The sequence below is a fragment of the Rhinoderma darwinii genome, chromosome 4 (assembly GCF_050947455.1).
Source record: "Rhinoderma darwinii isolate aRhiDar2 chromosome 4, aRhiDar2.hap1, whole genome shotgun sequence".
Taxonomy (NCBI): domain Eukaryota; kingdom Metazoa; phylum Chordata; class Amphibia; order Anura; family Rhinodermatidae; genus Rhinoderma; species Rhinoderma darwinii.
The window spans coordinates 197,831,945-197,851,086 of NC_134690.1; the positions used below are offsets into that span (position 1 = coordinate 197,831,945).

The 19,142-nt window shown below is 46.3% G+C and overlaps 1 protein-coding gene across 1 annotated transcript in view; it reads right to left on the reverse strand.

Moving 5' to 3' along the window:
- IMPG1 (interphotoreceptor matrix proteoglycan 1) overlaps window positions 1-19,142 on the reverse strand; it is a 286,271-nt gene that overhangs the window by 216,148 nt on the left and 50,981 nt on the right. The window contains exon 8 of the mRNA XM_075863690.1: window positions 4,836-4,894. Coding sequence (XP_075719805.1) covers window positions 4,836-4,894 — 59 coding nt within the window. The remainder of the gene's footprint in view (window positions 1-4,835; window positions 4,895-19,142) is intronic.

A 19,142-nucleotide genomic window follows, 5' to 3' on the forward strand; every position in this document is an offset into this window, starting at 1 on the left:
CCACTGACATCATTGTCGATGTATGGACAGCGATGTCAGAGGCTTCCCCAGAGTCCCGGAGCAGAGCTGATAATAGCGGTCTGCCCTGGACTCCGCTCTGGGGAAGACCCTGACACACTGTCCATATATGGGCAGCGATGTCAGGGAATTCCACAGAGTCCCAGAGCAGAGCCGACACCAGCGCTCTGCTCGGGACTCTGGCTCTGGGGAAGCCCCAGACATCGCTGTTCATATGTGGACAGCGATGTCAGGGAATTCCACAGAGTCCAGGAGCAGAGCCGACACCAGCGCTCTGCTCCCCTCTGGGCAAGACCCTGACACACTGTCCATATATGGGCAGCGATGTCAGGGAATTCCACAGAGTCCCGGAGCAGAGCCGACACCAGCGCTCTGCTCGGGACTCCGGCTCTGGGGAAGCCCCAGACATCGCTGTTCATATGTGGACAGCGATGTCAGGGAATTCCACAGAGTCCAGGAGCAGAGCCGACACCAGCGCTCTGCTCCGCTCTGGGCAAGACCCTGACACACTGTCCATATATGGGCAGCGATGTCAGGGAATTCCACAGAGTCCCAGAGCAGAGCCGACACCAGCGCTCTGCTCGGGACTCCGGCTCTGGGGAAGCCCCAGACATCGCTGTTCATATGTGGACAGCGATGTCAGGGAATTCCACAGAGTCCAGGAGCAGAGCCGACACCAGCGCTCTGCTCTGCTCTGGGCAAGACCCTGACACACTGTCCATATATGGGCAGCGATGTCAGGGAATTCCACAGAGTCCCGGAGCAGAGCCTGTACTAGCGCTCTGCCCGGGACACCGGCTCTGGGGAAGCCCCAGACATCATTGTCGATGTATGGACAGCGATGTCAGAGGCTTCCCCAGAGTCCCGGAGCAGAGCCGATAATAGCGGTCTGCCCTGGACTCCGCTCTGGGGAAGACCCTGACACACTGTCCATATATGGGCAGCGATGTCAGGGAATTCCACAGAGTCCCAGAGCAGAGCCGACACCAGCGCTCTGCTCGGGACTCTGGCTCTGGGGAAGCCCCAGACATCGCTGTTCATATGTGGACAGCGATGTCAGGGAATTCCACAGAGTCCAGGAGCAGAGCCGACACCAGCGCTCTGCTCCCCTCTGGGCAAGACCCTGACACACTGTCCATATATGGGCAGCGATGTCAGGGAATTCCACAGAGTCCCGGAGCAGAGCCGACACCAGCGCTCTGCTCGGGACTCCGGCTCTGGGGAAGCCCCAGACATCGCTGTTCATATGTGGACAGCGATGTCAGGGAATTCCACAGAGTCGAGGAGCAGAGCCGAAACCAGCGCTCTGCTCCGCTCTGGGCAAGACCCTGACACACTGTCCATATATGGGCAGCGATGTCAGGGAATTCCACAGAGTCCAGGAGCAGAGCCGACACCAGCGCTCTGCTCGGGACTCCGGCTCTGGGGAAGCCCCAGACATCGCTGTTCATATGTGGACAGCGATGTCAGGGAATTCCACAGAGTCCAGGAGCAGAGCCGACACCAGCGCTCTGCTCTGCTCTGGGCAAGACCCTGACACACTGTCCATATATGGGCAGCGATGTCAGGGAATTCCACAGAGTCCCGGAGCAGAGCCTGTACTAGCGCTCTGCCCGGGACACCGGCTCTGGGGAAGCCCCAGACATCATTGTCGATGTATGGACAGCGATGTCAGAGGCTTCCCCAGAGTCCCGGAGCAGAGCCGATAATAGCGGTCTGCCCTGGACTCCGCTCTGGGGAAGACCCTGACACACTGTCCATATATGGGCAGCGATGTCAGGGAATTCCACAGAGTCCCAGAGCAGAGCCGACACCAGCGCTCTGCTCGGGACTCTGGCTCTGGGGAAGCCCCAGACATCGCTGTTCATATGTGGACAGCGATGTCAGGGAATTCCACAGAGTCCAGGAGCAGAGCCGACACCAGCGCTCTGCTCCCCTCTGGGCAAGACCCTGACACACTGTCCATATATGGGCAGCGATGTCAGGGAATTCCACAGAGTCCCGGAGCAGAGCCGACACCAGCGCTCTGCTCGGGACTCCGGCTCTGGGGAAGCCCCAGACATCGCTGTTCATATGTGGACAGCGATGTCAGGGAATTCCACAGAGTCGAGGAGCAGAGCCGAAACCAGCGCTCTGCTCCGCTCTGGGCAAGACCCTGACACACTGTCCATATATGGGCAGCGATGTCAGGGAATTCCACAGAGTCCCAGAGCAGAGCCGACACCAGCGCTCTGCTCGGGACTCCGGCTCTGGGGAAGCCCCAGACATCGCTGTTCATATGTGGACAGCGATGTCAGGGAATTCCACAGAGTCCAGGAGCAGAGCCGACACCAGCGCTCTGCTCCGCTCTGGGCAAGACCCTGACACACTGTCCATATATGGGCAGCGATGTCAGGGAATTCCACAAAGTCCGGGAGCAGAGCCTGTACTAGCGCTCTGCCCGGGACTCCGGCTCTGGGGAAGCCCCAGACATCGCTGTTCATATGTGGACAGCGATGTCAGGGAATTCCACAGAGTCCAGGAGCAGAGCCGACACCAGCGCTCTGCTCCGCTCTGGGCAAGACCCTGACACACTGTCCATATATGGGCAGCGATGTCAGGGAATTCCACAGAGTCCCGGAGCAGAGCCTGTACTAGCGCTCTGCCCGGGACACCGGCTCTGGGGAAGCCCCAGACATCGCTGTTCATATGTGGACAGCGATGTCAGGGAATTCCAGAGTCTCGGAGCAAAGCCAATACTAGTGGCTCTGTGTCCCGCGGGCCGCAGATGACAACCCCAGAGGCCGCATGCGGCCCGCGGGCTTGAGACCCCTGGTGTAACCCATCTGTTCCTGGGGCCTTGTGTACATTTATTTTATTTAATTTAGCTTGGACCATATCTACATTCAGCCAATTCAGTATATTAATTGATGTACTAACAGCACTGGCACCGGCTACATCAGCTGCTCTTTCTTCTGTTGTATATACAGAGCTAAAGAACCCATTTAGTAACTCTGCCTTCTCTTGATCCCCTGTGACCATAAGCCTATTACCAATATTTAGGGGTCCTACATGTTCAGACCTTGTCTTTTTTGCATTTATATACTTGAAGTATTTTTGGGGATATGTTTTATTATCCTTGGCCATCTGCCTTTCATTTTGTATTTTTGCTTATTTTATTACTTTTTTGCAGATTTTAAACTCTTTGTAATTTACAAAGGCTAGAGCTGTAGCCTCAGTTTTTTATTTTTTTTGTCATATATTGCCCTTTTTATAGAAGGTGTAAGCCATGTGGGTTTTTAATTTTAGTCATTTATACTTGTTACCTATACATTTTGCACTATAATTATACAAAGTGGATTTTAAGATCTCCCATTTATCATTTATACCATTATTTGACATTAGTTTTTCCGAGTCTATGTCCGGAATTGCAGCCCTAATCCAGGGGAAATTGGCCTTCTTAAAATTAAGTGTTTTTGCCCTCCCAGCCTGTGTTTGTTTTTTACAGTACAGGTAAAATACTGTATAACTATATTGTGTTCACTGTTACCGAGGTTTTTACTAACATTGACATTCCAAACAAGCTCTGCATTATTAGAAATGACCAGATTCAACAGGGCTTCACCTCTAGTTGGGTCTTCCACAAACTGGTCCATAAAATTTTCCTGCAACAGTTTGAGGAAATTTCTCCCCATCGCAGTAGAAGCAGAACCATAACAGCAATTAATATCCCGGTAATTAAATTCTCCCATTATCACTACAGCACCCGCCTGTGCAGCCCGCTCCATCTGTTTATATAGCTGACCATCCATCTCCTCAGTTATATTGGGGGTCTATAGATTACACCAAAAGTAATTTTTTCAGTGTTTACCTCACTTTCTAGTTTCACCCACAAGGTTTCAACCTCCTCACAATCTTCACCTTCTAATGTCTCTTTCACACTCGCCTTCATATCACTTCTCACATACAGACATAAACCACCGCCTTTCCTATTTGTCCTTTCTTTCCGAAACAGTGTAAAACCCTGTAGATTTACAGCCCAGTCATGAGAAGAGTCTAGCCATGTTTCAGCAACACCAACTATATCTATATTTTCTTCCAGTACCAAGGCCTCCACCACCCCCATTTTGCTTGCTAAACATCTGGCATTTGTGAACATACACTTTAACTTGCATTTTAAATTGCCACATTTAGTATCAGAAATTTGATTATTTGGGCATTTTTATTTTCATTGCTGTTTTCCTATTGTCTAGTCCTCTCCCCACAGACTATTTCTCCCCCCACCAATATAGTCTGACCCCTCTCTAACCTAGCTACCACTTTATTTTCTACATTGACCTCCCCCCTCAGCCCTAGTTTAAATACTCTGCCACCCCAGCTAGAATTCTCTCCCCCAGCACAGCGGACCCCCTTCCAGTTAGGTGCAAATCATCTGCAGAATACAGTTTGTACCCCAATGAAGAGTCAGCCCAATGCTCTAGGAACCCAAAGCCTTCCCCTCTGCACCAAGACTTAAGCCATGCATTTAACTCCCTGAGCTCCCGCTGTCTTTCCTGTGATGCGCATGGCACAGGCAGTATTTCTGAGAATACAACCTTGGAGGTCCTTCCCTTCAGCTTGTAGCCTAGTTCTTTAAAATTATTCTTAAGGCACCTCCACCTTCCATGAATTCTGTCGTTGTTACCCACATGGATCACAACAGCTGGATCATCAACAGCCCCTCCTAGTAATTTATCATTATCAGTAAGTTATAAGCGGCAATATATGAATCTATGATATATATATACATATATATATATATATATATATATATATATATAAAAATAAACTTCACTTACCTAAACCGTAGAACTTGTATTTCCTTAAATCCTGGAAGTTTTTCGAATACCTTTTGCATCTATTGAAAAATGAAATAGATATATTTATATATTTGTCTAATAAACTAGTATCAGGAGTGTAAAATCAAGCCCTGGGAAAAGGTCTGGTACACACATCAGTGGTTTATATATTTTATTAATGTACTATTTTTTTCTTCCATTATATGAAAGTGCAATGGTTTATCAGATTTTGCTGCAGCTCAAGAACCATCTTATATTTGATTCGCTCTCTATCTAGTCATTAAAACGAAGTAATACAGAGCACTAGACAATCAATAAAATGTGAGACAGGGCCAGCATGAAGCGTCATGACAACACATTATAGAGACGGGTATTTGCTGAAGTAAATGTGCTGTTATGTTTATTTTATTCATTGAGTTTTGTGCTTGTATAGAAATAATGAATGGCTTATTTTTTTCTATGTACAGCTGAGTAAAAATGCTCATATTTGTTAAAGGGTAACTAAACGATTTACAAACTTCTGACATGTCATAGTAACATGTCAAAAGTTTTGATTGGTGGGAGGCCGAGCACTGAGACCCCCACCAATTACTAAAACGAAGTGGCAGAAGTGCTCGTGAGAGCGCTCAGCTGCTTAGTTTCTGTTCGGCTTTTTCCGGAAATCGATGTAACGGTGTCCGGACTCAGTAGAAAGTCTATGGGCCCGTACTCCGATACATTAATTTCCGGAAGAAGACAAACAGAAACAAAGCAGCTGATCGCTCACACGAACACTTCTGCAACTTTGTTTTAGCGATTGGTGGGGGTCATAGTGCTCAGGCCCCCACCAATCAAAATTTCTGACATGTCACTATGACATGTCAGAAGTTTGTTGAACGTTTAGTTACCCTTTAAAGTATAACAAAGAATTAGCTTTTTCACACGTTTTTTGTAGGTTAAAATTTCTATACATAGTTAACTATGTATGCAGAAGTACTACGGTACCAGATTGTCCTCCCCTGTTTACTATCTAAATGTGAAGCATGAGAGGAGCAATGGGTTACATTGGGCATTAAGTCTAACTCTAAACATTTATTTCCTACCTAGTTAAGTATGGCAAAGTTTCTTTAGCGTAAAAATTCACATGCTAACCCGCCCAGGACATCTATAGCTTCTTTATATTCCTGTATTTTCCAAAAATATGAAGAGATTTTGAAAGAAGGAGGTAGGAAATATAGGATAAAAACCATAGTTGCTTATGCTTTATTCTATGTTAAGGGGTTGTCCCATCAAGACACCCCCTTTTTAAAGTGAAGTCAGCCAGGCAATCAGGTGATCGCTTAGTGCATGGCTTATGAAACCCCCATCGCTGAGTTGTTATTGGCCATACATTTCTCCTGCAGTGGCCGTTTCACTTTAAATGTAGTATTTAATGTTGGCCATTCAAGAGTGAAAATGCGTGGTTGTTTTTAGCAGCTCTCCATTACATGTGGCACAAACAAGAGCTCTAATGATAATGTGTGCAAGTGCTGTTGGCAAAGACTGAATGACAACACCTTTAGGCCTTATTCACACGAACGTATATTACGTCCGGACCTATGTAAGTGAATGGGGCTGTTCAGACAGGTCGTGAATTTCACGCAGCGTATGTCCGCTGCGTAAAACTCACGACATGTCCTATACTTGCCCGTATTTCGCGCAGCACGCACCCATTGAAGTCAATGGGTGCGTGCAAATCGCGCTCGGCACAAGGAAGCACTTCTGGGTGCCGCGCGGGATTCGCACTACAGTAGTAAAAAAATGAATGAAAACAGAAAAGCACCTCCTGCTTTTATGTTCGTAAACATAAAAACAGAGTGTCATAATGATGCTGGCTGCGCAAAAATCACGCCGCCACGCACTATATACAGATGCCACGCTGAACTTTTGCGTGCGCAAAATGGTGCGTTTTTTGCGCGCGCAAAACGGACACGTTCGTGTGAATAAGGCCTTACAGTGATGTCATCATTTGAATACCGGTCATAAAAATGTCTAAAGCTTAAAGCATACCTCCAATTATAGAAAATAAAAATAAAAAACCATTATAGTGCACAAGGTTGACAACCTTATTATTTCTTTAGTCAGGACAATTTGTCCAAAATCATGGACAGACAACATTTCTTACTGACGCATTGGAAAACCATAATGAATTATAAAGATTATAAGTAACATATGTCTATTGCTTAGAATACTGATATGAACAAATTATCAGCATGTACTATACTGCGAGCTCTAAATGAATGATAATTGCGATCCCAAAAATCTATAGAAGCTCCACAAATTTCAAAACAATCATGGACGCACCAACTTTTTTTTATAAACACAAGAAAAAAATCCCCTATTTTTGTGGACTGTCCAGGAATTTACGGACGGTTGGAAACCTTCTAAATCATTGCGTTATGGTATATTGATGTTGAAGTGCAGCACGGCCCGGATTAGACAGTAGAAGACAGAGCATTCAGCCGCACCTCCTAGGCTTCCATCTTCAGTAGGGGCCTACAGTGTTGGCTCCCTCACTGAAGATGGTAGCCAAGGAGGTGGAGCAGGATGCTCTGTTTTCTACTGTCTAGTGTGCTGTCTGCACAGCAACCCACAGTACGGACCATGACTAGTGTGTGCTGCAGTTTAACATCAATATACCCAATATACGAGGTGCACCCCAAAAGTAATGAGAATTATATTTTATACTCCCCACGAGGGCTGGGTGAGGAAAGTGGGGATGGAGTGGGTATCTCAAGTACACAGTCGGACCACCCTCAGTTGAGGAAAATTTGTGAAAAGCTTATGCCAAAAAACACGTGAAAAGGTGAGCAGAAGGAGAATCATCAGCTAATTTCCCAAGAACTGTTGGACTGTGCGACAACTGAACCCAACTTTTTGTGCAGAGTGATTACTGGAGATGAAACATTGGTTTTTGAGTACGATCCTGAAACAAAAAGGCAGAGTTCAAAATGGCACGCTCCCAATTCACCTCGCATGAGCCAATGGCGAGTCAAATCAATGCTCATCTTTTTTTTTTTCAGACTATCAAGGAGTTGTTCACAAAGAATTTGTACCACCAGGACAGACAGTTAATAAAACTTTTTACCTACTAGTCCTGGAGCGTTTGAGAAGGTTTTTTTTTTGAGTGTTCCCTGACATTGCCAAAACGTAGATCCTCCTCCAAGAAAATGCACAGAAAAACATCCCAATCCTTCCTCACCCAGCCTATAGCCCTGACTTGGCACCATATGACTTATTTTTGTTCCCCAAAATCAAAACTCACTTGAAAGGACACCATTTTGGTAGTGTTGAAAACGTACAGTCAGCCGTGACGAGGGCTCTGAACAACCTCTAAGCTCCAATCTCCTCCTGACAGCCGCAGCCACGAGTCGGCCAGCGCTGGCCCCAGCCTCATCCTCAGGAGACGCCACTTACCTCAGCTGGATACCGTAGGGTGCACGCACACGCTCGTACCCGCTCTTAAAGGGGCAGCGCACGCCCCAGACTTCTGACTTGAACCCGTGAGTACCCTGGACTATAAGAGGGGTCCAGCCCTCTGCTTCTATGCCTGAGCATTGTTGATGTTTCCTAAGTCTGTCTAAGTGTTGGTCTCCTAGTGTGGTTCCTGTTCCTTGCATTCCATACCATCCTGGTCGAGCACTGTGCTGTGCCAAAGTCGTGTCGTGCTGTATCCCACGTCTGACCTGCTTCACCTCGCCTGACATCTACCTGCTGCCTAGTCCTAGCCGAGCCTGCCTTACTGCTGTCCGAGCTGCCACAGGTACCTATACGAACTATAGACATTGTCCTGCACCCTGTTGGCCAGCTGCCATACCGCCAAGGTGGTACGGCCCAGTGGGTCCACAGACCCTTTGTGACAGTATGCTCATGCCATGGATCCCGCTGGTCGATTCAAGACTATGACGACGTCTCAAGAAATGCGAGCGGATATGCTAGACCTCCGGTCTCGACAGGACCAACTCCTCCAGGCGTTGAACATTCTTGCACGTCGGCAGGAGGCACAAGCTGCCATTCCTCCTACTACACCTCCTGGCAGTATTGATCTTCAGACTACACCTCTTGGCAGTGTTGACCCGCGTGTTTCTTTGCCACTTCCTGACCGCTATGATGGAGAAGCAAGTACCTGTCGTGGATTTCTGAATCAGTGCCAGATCCACTTCAGCCTGTATAATAGGACATTTTCGTCTGATGGCGCAAGGGTCGCTTTCATCATCTCTCTCCTCACTGGCAAGGCTCTTGCATGGGCGAACCCTATCTGGGAGAGACAAGGACCAGAAACCCGTGACTTCCAAGCCTTCCTCCGGACTTTTCGTATGGTGTTTGAGGAGCCTGGTCGGGTCGCTTCTGCAGCGGCTTCCTTGATTAACCTACGCCAAGGAGACACCTCCATGAGTGAGTGCCTTCACGTCAGCCTCTATCCTCCATCATCCGGATGTCTCTCTGCAGTTCTTGTTGGAGGTGGACGCATACTCTGTCGGTCCTGGTGCACTGCTATTCCAGAGAGGTCCCAAGGGCAAGTCAAGGGTATGTGGATATTTTTCTAAGATTTTCTCTTCCGCAGAACGCAACTACTCGATTGGGGATCGTGAGTTACTCTCCATCAAATTGGCTCTGGAAGAGTGGAGACATCTACTAGAGGGCGCAGCTCATCCGATCCTAATTTTGACTGACCACAAGAATCTGACCTACCTCCAGACGTCTCAACGGCTGAACCCTCGTTAGGCCAGGTGGTCACAGTTCTTTACCCGGTTCCAGTTTGAGCTCCATTATCGCCCGGCCTACAAGAATGTGAGGGCCGTGCCTTGTCCAGGTCTTTCGAGATGTAAGACAAAATAGAGAGTCCACTGAACATTATTGATCCGTCTTGCATTGTCTTTGTCAATCCCCTGCAGGTTGGGGACATTCCTCAAGGGAGGACTTTTGTGCGCCTGGCTGATCGTGGAAGAATCCTCCGCTGGGGACACTCCTCTAGACTGGCAGGTCACGCGGGTTGTACGTAAGACGCGGGATCTGATTGCTCGTCATTCCTGGTGGCCCACGCTGCCCAATGACATTATGGACTTCGATTCTTCCTGTTCTGTAAGTGCAGCCAACAAGACTGCTCACTCCAGACCTTCTGGTCTGTTCCAGCCGTTGCCTGTGCCCAATGCTCACTGGCAGCATATAGCTATGGACTTTATCACGGACCTGCCTCTCTCTGCTGGATGCAGTGCTGTCTGGGTGGTGGCGGACCGATTTTCGAAGATGGCCAACTTCGTTCCTCTGACTGGTCTTCCTTCTGCTCCTCAGTTGGCCAAGCTATTCATCCAACACATCTTCCGCCTGCACGGCTTACCGCAGCATATTGTTTCTGATCGGGGGGTTCAGTTTACCTCGAAGTTCTGGAGAGCCCTCTGCGGACTCCTCGGTGTGAAGTTTGACTTTTCCTCAGCCTACCATCCTCAGTCCAATGGTCAGGTCGAGAGGATCAATCAGATCTTGGAGAACTACCTACGCCACTTCATCTCCAAGCAGCATGATGACTGGGTGCAGTTGCTCCCATGGGCTGAGTTCTCATATAATAATCACACCAGCGAGTCCAGAAGTCAGTGGCGGATTATCATATGGGCGGTTCGGGCGGCCGCCCAGGGCCCGAGGCTCCCAGGGGGCCCATGGCAACCTGAACCGCGCATAGTCTTATATAAATATTCAGTGCGCTAGCGCTGCTAACTGCCGCTACGGAGATGGGGAGAAGGAGCAGGGAATTGGCCGGGATAGGGGTAGGTAGCAGGCGTTAAGCACGTCTGCTAGTGCTTAGGACACGCATCTCTAACACTGTGGGCGCCGTTATTGAGTAACAGAACAGCGACGGACGGCTGTTCTGTTACTCCAAAGCTGGAAGAGAAGCTGGAAGAGAAGAGCCGGGCTAGCAGTCACCGTTGCTGAGGTTAGTACTGGCTGCCGGTTTATCCTCCTGCCCAACTAACATTAACTGGTTCCCGACCACTGTCTGTATTTTTACGGCCAGCGGTCAGGGTCCTTAAAACCCGAGCCATAGACTTTTTACGGCTCAGGTTTTAAGAATGTCGGGTCTCCGGCAGTCAGTGACTGTCGGGGACCCTGAGGAGAAGATAGGAGCAGCTTTCGCTGCTTCTGTCTTCTCCGATGTCTTTTTACACAGCGCTCAATGAACGCTGTGTATAGGAATAGAGACAGCAGCAGCGGCGCTGTCTCTATTCCTCCCGGTGATCATGTGACTGGTCACATGATCGCCGGGTTCCGTTACTGATAGACTGCTGCTGGGTCTTACTAGACCCAGCACAGCCCTATTAGTGACAATCGTCACTATGAGAGGGCTGATTTCGCCTGTAACTGGGGCTGCTGTGCAGCCCCAGTTACAGTGGAAAAACATGGTGTAAAAGAAAGAAAAAAAATATAGAAAGTTCCCCAAAGGTCTTTTTTGACCTTTGAGGCACAGACCATAGTAATAAAAAAATAGTAAAGTCAAGTGCAAAAAAAAATTAAATAATAAATACACATAAAATACCCACCCCAAAAAAAAACGTTCCCCCCCCCGCCAATCATTGTTGTAACGCTAGCGCTGACCCAATTACCCTAATATAGACATGTAATATATTAAAATTTACGGTAAACAATGACGATTACAAATAAAAGGTCTATTTTAGGGTAAAACTATGTTATTTTAAAAAAAAAAATAGCTGAAACGTAAAAAAGCTTATTTTTCTACTATTATTTTCAAACTTTATGAATAAAAAAATCTAAAATAGCAGAAAAGGTGTGTATAAAAACGATAAAAAAAGAAACCTGCATTGTCTACGGAAAAAACGTTGCAAAAATCGTAACACCCATTTGTTAATGCTTGCCCAAAAGGGTAGGTTTAAAAATAGTTACGGCGCGGCAGGGCGGCGGTGCGGAAGGGGGGCCCAAGTTTGGGTGACAGCCCAGGGCCCATGGTCTACTTAATCCGCCACTGCCAGAAGTTATACACCGTTCTTCATTGTCTACGGCCAGCACCCACAAATTCCTCTACCAGTCCCGATACTTCCGATGTACCAGCGGCTGACTCCACTTTTAGAGACTTCCTGCAGATCTGGCAGCAGACTCGATCCTCCATCCTAATAGCAGTCAATCGCATGAAACGGAAGGCTGACACAAGGAGAAGAGAACCTCCTCAGTTTCTTCCTGGCACAAGGTTCTGGCTGTCTTTTAGGAATATCCGACTGAGGGTGCCGTCGTGCAAATTTGCTCCCAGGTTCCTCGGACCATTCGAGATCCAGCAGCAGATCAACCCTGTTGCCTACAAGCTTCGGCTGCCTTCTACCCTCAGGATACCCAACTCCTTCCATGTCTCCCTCCTGAAACCGGTGATTCTGAACCACTATTTCAAGACTCCAAGCCCTGCGGTTGCCTCCAGTGGCCCTTCGGACACCTTTGAGGTCAAGGAGATCTTGGACACCAAGAAAGTGAGAGGAAATCTTTTTATTTGGTGGATTGGAGGGGGTTTGGTCCTGAAGAGAGGTCCTGGGAGCCAGAGGAGAATCTCAATGCCCCATCTCTTCTGAAAAAGTTTCTCTCTCGCTCTGGTCCCAAAAAGATACTGTAATGTCCGTGGCTGCGGGCCATCAGCTCCAACCTCCTCCTGACAGCCGCAGCCACGAGTCGGCAAGCGCTGGCCCCAGCCTCCTCCTCAGGAGACGCCAGCGCTTGCGTCCACTCACCTCAGCCGGATACCGTAGGGTGCACACGCACGCTCGTGCCCGCTCTTAAAGGGGCAGTGTGCGCATCGGACTTCTGATGACTTGAACCCGTGAGTACCCTGGACTATAAGAGGGGTCCAGCCCCCTGCTTCTATGCCTGTGCGTTGTTGATGTTTCCTAAGTTTGTCTATGTGATGGCCTCCTAGTATGGTTCCTGTTCCTTGCATTCCATACCATCCTGGTCAAGCACTGTGCTGTGTCAAAGTCATGTCGTGCGGTATCCCACGTCTAACCTGCTTCACCTCACCTGACGTCTACCTGCTGCCTAGTCCCAGCCGAGCCTGCCTTACTGCTGTCCGAGCTGCCACAGGTACCTATATGAACTATAGACATTGTCCTGCGCCCTGTTGGGCAGCTGCCATACCGCGAAGGCGGTACGGCCCAGTGGGTCCACAGACCCTTCGTGACAACTTCCAGCACTGCTCTGAAGAATGGCAGTGTCGCTGGAATCGTCGTTTAGTCCCAGGGAACTTACATTGAAGATGATCGAGCCTAATTGTATGTGTTTTTTTAAATAAAAGAATTCTTTTGGAAATCATTCTCGCTACTTTTGGGACGCACCTCGTACAATATACAATAGTTTGAAAAGCACTTATATATCAAGCTCCTGCACTTTTAAAGCCCCATCTACCTCTGTTTTTAGCAAGCTAAGGAGCTCCCGAGCATGATTTTTACAGCATGCACTTCCATGACAGGTTCTCCTTAGCAATATTTTTAAAAACTAAATCCTAAATTGTGTTTTACATGTATGAAATAAGCTAAATTTAGGATAAATAATTGTTAAAGTTCTCATGCAACCTGTTACCCAGGAGATTTACTGTGCAAACAAATAGTAATGGAAAATATCCTCTTTAGTCCAAATACTTCTTTCTAATATGCAAATATTTTCAAGCAGATGTCTGCTAATGAACTACAGTAGCGTGCCATTAAAATAACTGAAAGTTAACAAGTAGGTTTCTGTAAATATTTACATAAATCATTTATATGATAAAGTATTATGCAAAACCAAGTTTACCTGCTTATGAGTAACAAGTCATAGAATTATTTAAGAATTAACATAGGTTTCACTTCTGTAAATTCACGACTGAGAAGTCACGATGAGTTTGGCTAACATAAGTATTAAATATCATGCAATGAATATACCAAAATCAACAGGAAAAGTCATTCTTATAGGAGAAAATGAGCATGTACAAGTAAATATTTTAATTATACAATATGTATTTCAAATGCTTGGGGATCAATTTTTGAACTATCTCAATAGTGAATTAAGAAATAAGATCCTTATATTTTTTTGTAATTTAAAAATATTCCAGTTTAATCATATAACAGAGATAATTTACAGTGAACACCACATTTAATATATGTGGGATACATTTTATTTACATGGAAATAAAACCATATATTACTAAATCTATTATTGCTATCTTTTCTAATTTTTGATTTCCTAAAAACACCCTACTCACATATTTGTTAGATCATTGTACTTGCTTTTTTATCTAGTGATTGTGATAATTGATTAACAATATTATATTCTAAATGAAGAAAATATTTTAAAAATAAGTCTCATTATTTTTACTGACATACCAGTTTTCAGAAAACTTTATATGGATAAACACAAGCAAGTGCAATAGACATGAGCTTACTAAGTGACAGACTGGTACAAAAAGAGAGAGGGCCATGTCCACAATCGGTCGCAATCTGCGAGGCAATGGGGAAAGAGACAGTAGGTCATAATAGAAGCTGCCTATATAGTTGTGATAAGAACTACTCATCTTCAGATTGAAAACCGAAAAAAGACATATCCGACTACTTTTACTTTACCTTTTAATGTTTGTACATTTGCTGTCTCATTTGCGCTCATAGTACTTTTTGTAATTTCGACTTACGCTATCCATTATTCATTGTCACCACTTGTCAGACAGATGCTCACACTAAGGGTCCCTTTACGCTGGCCGCCTTTTTAATGCCGCCTTTTTAATACCAATGACCGATCAGTGGTTTAAAAAGTGATTACCAAGAATCAAATGGATCTTTCCATCAGGACAATCCACGTAGCGGTGCACGTAATAGTTGCCTAGTAAAGAATTATGTGCAGCAATACCTGTAAATGATAATGTGAGCGATGTTTACATTTATAGCGGCACGATTAATCAAGAACATTTATCTCTGATCTTTTTCTTTATTAACACTGGCCAATGTGAACAGGTGTTAACAATGAAGCTGCCCATACATGTAAGATAGCTATCGACCGAATGTGAGCCAAGTACAGCACTGAAATCCAACATGCCCGAAACCTTCTATCCTCTGACATTTACTGTCGGGGGAAAGTCAGGACTGCCCCATACACATCAGAGAGTTGGCCAGTTCTGCCAAAATCGGCGGTTTTGGCCATCTGTCATCTGATGTGTATGGGCAGCTTTAGACCTCGTTCAGACGGGGTGGATGTGTCACATATTTTTGGGGTGGATTTTCAAAACCCCATCCAAAGGTTGTGGGGAAAAATGCATGTGGATTTCAGGAACACATTATCAAATCTGCAGCATGCCCATTATGTTCTGGAATTGTCGTGGACTTTTACCATGGATTTCACTATTTGCAATGCAATGAGTGAAATCCAAGCTAAATCCTCAGAAAAATCTTAGCTATTTATGAACACAGTGGCTCCTGTGTGCCTCTGACACTTTATCTGACCCTAAGGGCTTATTCAGACGAACGTAAAATACGCGCGTGCAACGCTCGTGATTTTCACGTGCGTTGCCCGTAGCTATATTAGTCAATGGGGCCGTGCAGACATGGCAGCGTTTTTTGCGCAGCGTTGCTCCGTTGCAAAAAACTCACGACATGTCCGTTGATTCAGCGTTTTCAACGCATCACGCACCCATTGAAGTCAATGGGTGCGTGAAAACCACGCATGTCGCACGGAAGCACTTCCGTGCGAACTGCGTGTTTGCGCAACAGCTGTCAAAAGAATGAATGTAAACCGAAAAGCACCACGTGCTTTTCTGTTTCCGAACATCCAAACGGAGTGTCTTTGCGATTAGCGAAGCCGGACAAGCGAACCGAACTTCACCGGGTTCGGCCGAACTCGATTTGGCCGAACCCGGCAAAAAAATTATCGGTACGCGACGTCAGGAGATAGTCACTGTCCATGGTGCAGAAAGAGTTAAACTGTTTCAGCACCATGGACAGTGACTACCGATCCCAATAAACATGAACCTGTAAAAAAAAAACGAAGTTCTGACTTACCAATAACTCCCGGCGTCTTCCTCCAGTCTGACCTCCCGGGATGACAATTCAGGCCAAGTGACAGCTCCAGCCAATCACAGGCCAAGCACAGCCTGCAGCGGTCACATGGACTGGCGCGTCATCCAGGGAGGTGGGGCCCGATGTCGAGAGGCGCGTCACCAAGGACGCGTCACCAAGGCAACGGCCGGGAAGTTCTCGGTAAGTACGAACTTTTTCTTTTTTTCACGGCATTCAGTGTCGAGGGTGCTGAAAGAGTTAGCTCTTTCAGCACCTTGGACAGTGACGGGCGTCGACTAGACTCATCTCTATGATGGCGGCTGCGCGAAAATCACGCAGCCGCGCATCAGACACGGATGACACACGCAGCTGTCAAATGGTGTTTGCGCGCGCAAAACGCCGCGTTGTTTGCGCGCGCAAAAACGCAACGCTCGTGTGAATCCAGCCTAAGGCTATGTTCACACATGGCAGCTATGCTGCGTAATACCACACATCGTATCTGCCCTGGGCGCCGCAGAGATTTCCATATAAAAAAGTGCACCAAATTGTATTGCAGTTTTTCGTCAGGAATGTCCGCTGCGGTAAACTTCCCATAAAAAAAAAGAAGTTTCATTCTTACATAGCCATAGCGACTCATCCCTCTGCCGGCCTGCAGGATGGCCTCATGGGATAATGTTTCATCCCATGTGACCGCTGCAGTCAATCACAGGCTGCAGCGGTCACATGGGATGAAACGTCTTCCCTGGAGGCCGTCCTGGATGAAGAAACATAATATTCTGGGTAGGTATAAGATTTTGTTGTTATAAGAGTTTTTTTTATGTGGTGGAACTGCTGCTTTTCCGCCGCAAAAAAACGCAAGATCTGATATTTGTTGCGGGTTTTACCTCCCTATACAATTCAATGGGGAAAACCTGCAACACAAAAGCAGCGATTACACGAATACAATTGAGATAAGGCGGATTTAAAAAACAAACATCAGGTCAATTTCTGAGTGTTTTTTACGCTTATCATTTACGCAGCGTGTGGATGAGATTTGTTTTCTCATCCACTTTGCTGCTACTGTATTTGGTGCGGATTTTCTGCAAATAATTTAATTGCAGAGAAACCGCAAGGGCAGATTCAGACGTGGCGGAATTGCTGTTGAATTCTGCTGCAGACATTCCGCAGTGGAATTCTGCAGTAGCCGTTTTTTACAGAACACCTCCAAACATCTGCCCATTGATTTCAATGGTGAATACTGCGTTCTGTTCCGAAAGGGCGTTTTTTACGCGTCCGTTTTTCAAAACGGCTGCGTAAAAAAACGGCCGCGAAAAAGAAGTGCATGTCACTTCTTCAGTTATTTTTGGAGCCGTTTTTCATAGATTCTATAGAAAAACAGCTCCAAAAACAGCCCTTAAAAATCAGGAGTTGTTTTCGCATGGACCCTTCACATGGTCCATTGAAGCAACGGCTGTGTGAACGGCCACATTGAATTACATAGGTCCGTGGGACGGCCGCAGTTTCAACAGCCGTCCCACGGACGTTTAACACGTTCGTGTAAACAAGGCCTTAGGAAACTTAGTTCAGACTTTACAGAAAATAACTGTGCGGAAATCAGGCTGCGGTGCAGAATTTTCCCTCCGCAGCATGCTCATTACATTGCGGAGAAGCAGCGGAATTTCACTGCGGATTTCAGCCTTTCAAATGCAAAAACTGAAATCTGTGGCAAGTCCGCTGTGATATCTGCAACGTCTGAATTACCTGTCAAATATGCAAATGTTGGTGCAGAATCGTTGCATAATTGCCCCAAATCTGCACTAACATTTGCAGCGGAAAAACTCGTCTGAACATGGCCTAAAGTGGATACATAGAAGCTGCAGCGCTGAAGCAAATATTTTTTTTATATAAATGTTTATTAAAATAATGCTTATTATCACCTTTATTATCATACATTACATGAGAAAAAAATAGCAGCAAAGGTTGCCATAGACTTGAAATAATTTCGTTTTCTTTGACGAAAAGTGTTTGTTGCTTCTATTTTAAATATTAAAGGAGTATCCCCAATTCAGATATTCATGGTGTATCCACAGGATATGCCATGAATGTCTGAGAGGTGGGGTCTGACCTCTAGGGCGGCTTCTGCATACAGGAAAAGACAAAGTGAAGAGGCAGCTGTGCATATTTGTGCTTCTCTCTAATTAAGTCTGTAAGGGGTTAAGAAAACAGCAGACCGACCTATGAGGGCAGTGTTTTCAGACGTAATTCGGACGTTTTACGCCTCGAATTACACCTGTAAAAACTCCCCTAATACGTCTACAAACATCTGCCCATTGCTTTCAATGGGAATCATGATGTTCTGTTCCCACGAGCCTTTATTTTACGCGTCGCTGTCAAAATACGGCGCGTAAAACACTTCTTGGGACGTTTTTGGAGGCGTTTTTCATTGAAAAACAGCTCCAAAAACGGCTGTAAAAAACGCTACGAAAGACGCGAGTTGTTAAAAAAATGTTTGAAAATCAGGAGCTGTTTTCACCTGAAAACAGCTCCGTAATTTCAGAAGTATTTTGCTACTGCGTGTGAATACCCTTAGGGCACATTCAGACGTGGCGGAATTGCTGTCGGACAGTCCGCACTGGAATTCTGCAGCAGCCGTTTTTTTCATTTCTTTCTATACATTTTTAGGAAACTTAGTTCAGACGTTGCAGAAAATAACCTTGCGGAAATCAGGCTGCGGTGCAGAATTTTCCCTCCGCAGCATGCTCTTTCCATAGCGAAGAAGCGGAATTTCACTGCGGATTTCAGCCGTTGCAAATTACAAAAACTGAAATCTCTGGCAAGTCCGCTGTGATGTCTGCAACGTCTGAATTAACTGTCAAATATCCAAATGTTGCTGCAGATTCGTTGCGTAATTGCCCCACATCTGCACCAAAATTTGCAGCGGAAAAATTCTGCCACGTCTGAACGTGGCCTTAGGGTATATTCACACACAATGTCAAAAACGGCTGAAAATTACAGAGCTGTTTTCAGAGAAAACAGCTTCTGATTTTCAGCTGTTAGGCTATGTTCACACACAGTTTTTTGCAGGAGGAATTTCTGCCTCAAAATTCCGATTTTCGCGGCGTTCTTCGCCCGCAGCGATTTTTTAATCAAATGCTGCAAAATACGCTTTCTCTGCCTCCCATTGATGTCAATGGGAGGTCAGAGACGTAAACGCCCGAAGATAGGGCATGTCCCTTCTTTCTCCTGCGAGATGGTTTTACCGCTCGCTGGAAAAAGACGCCTCCGCCTCCAATTGAAATTAATGGGA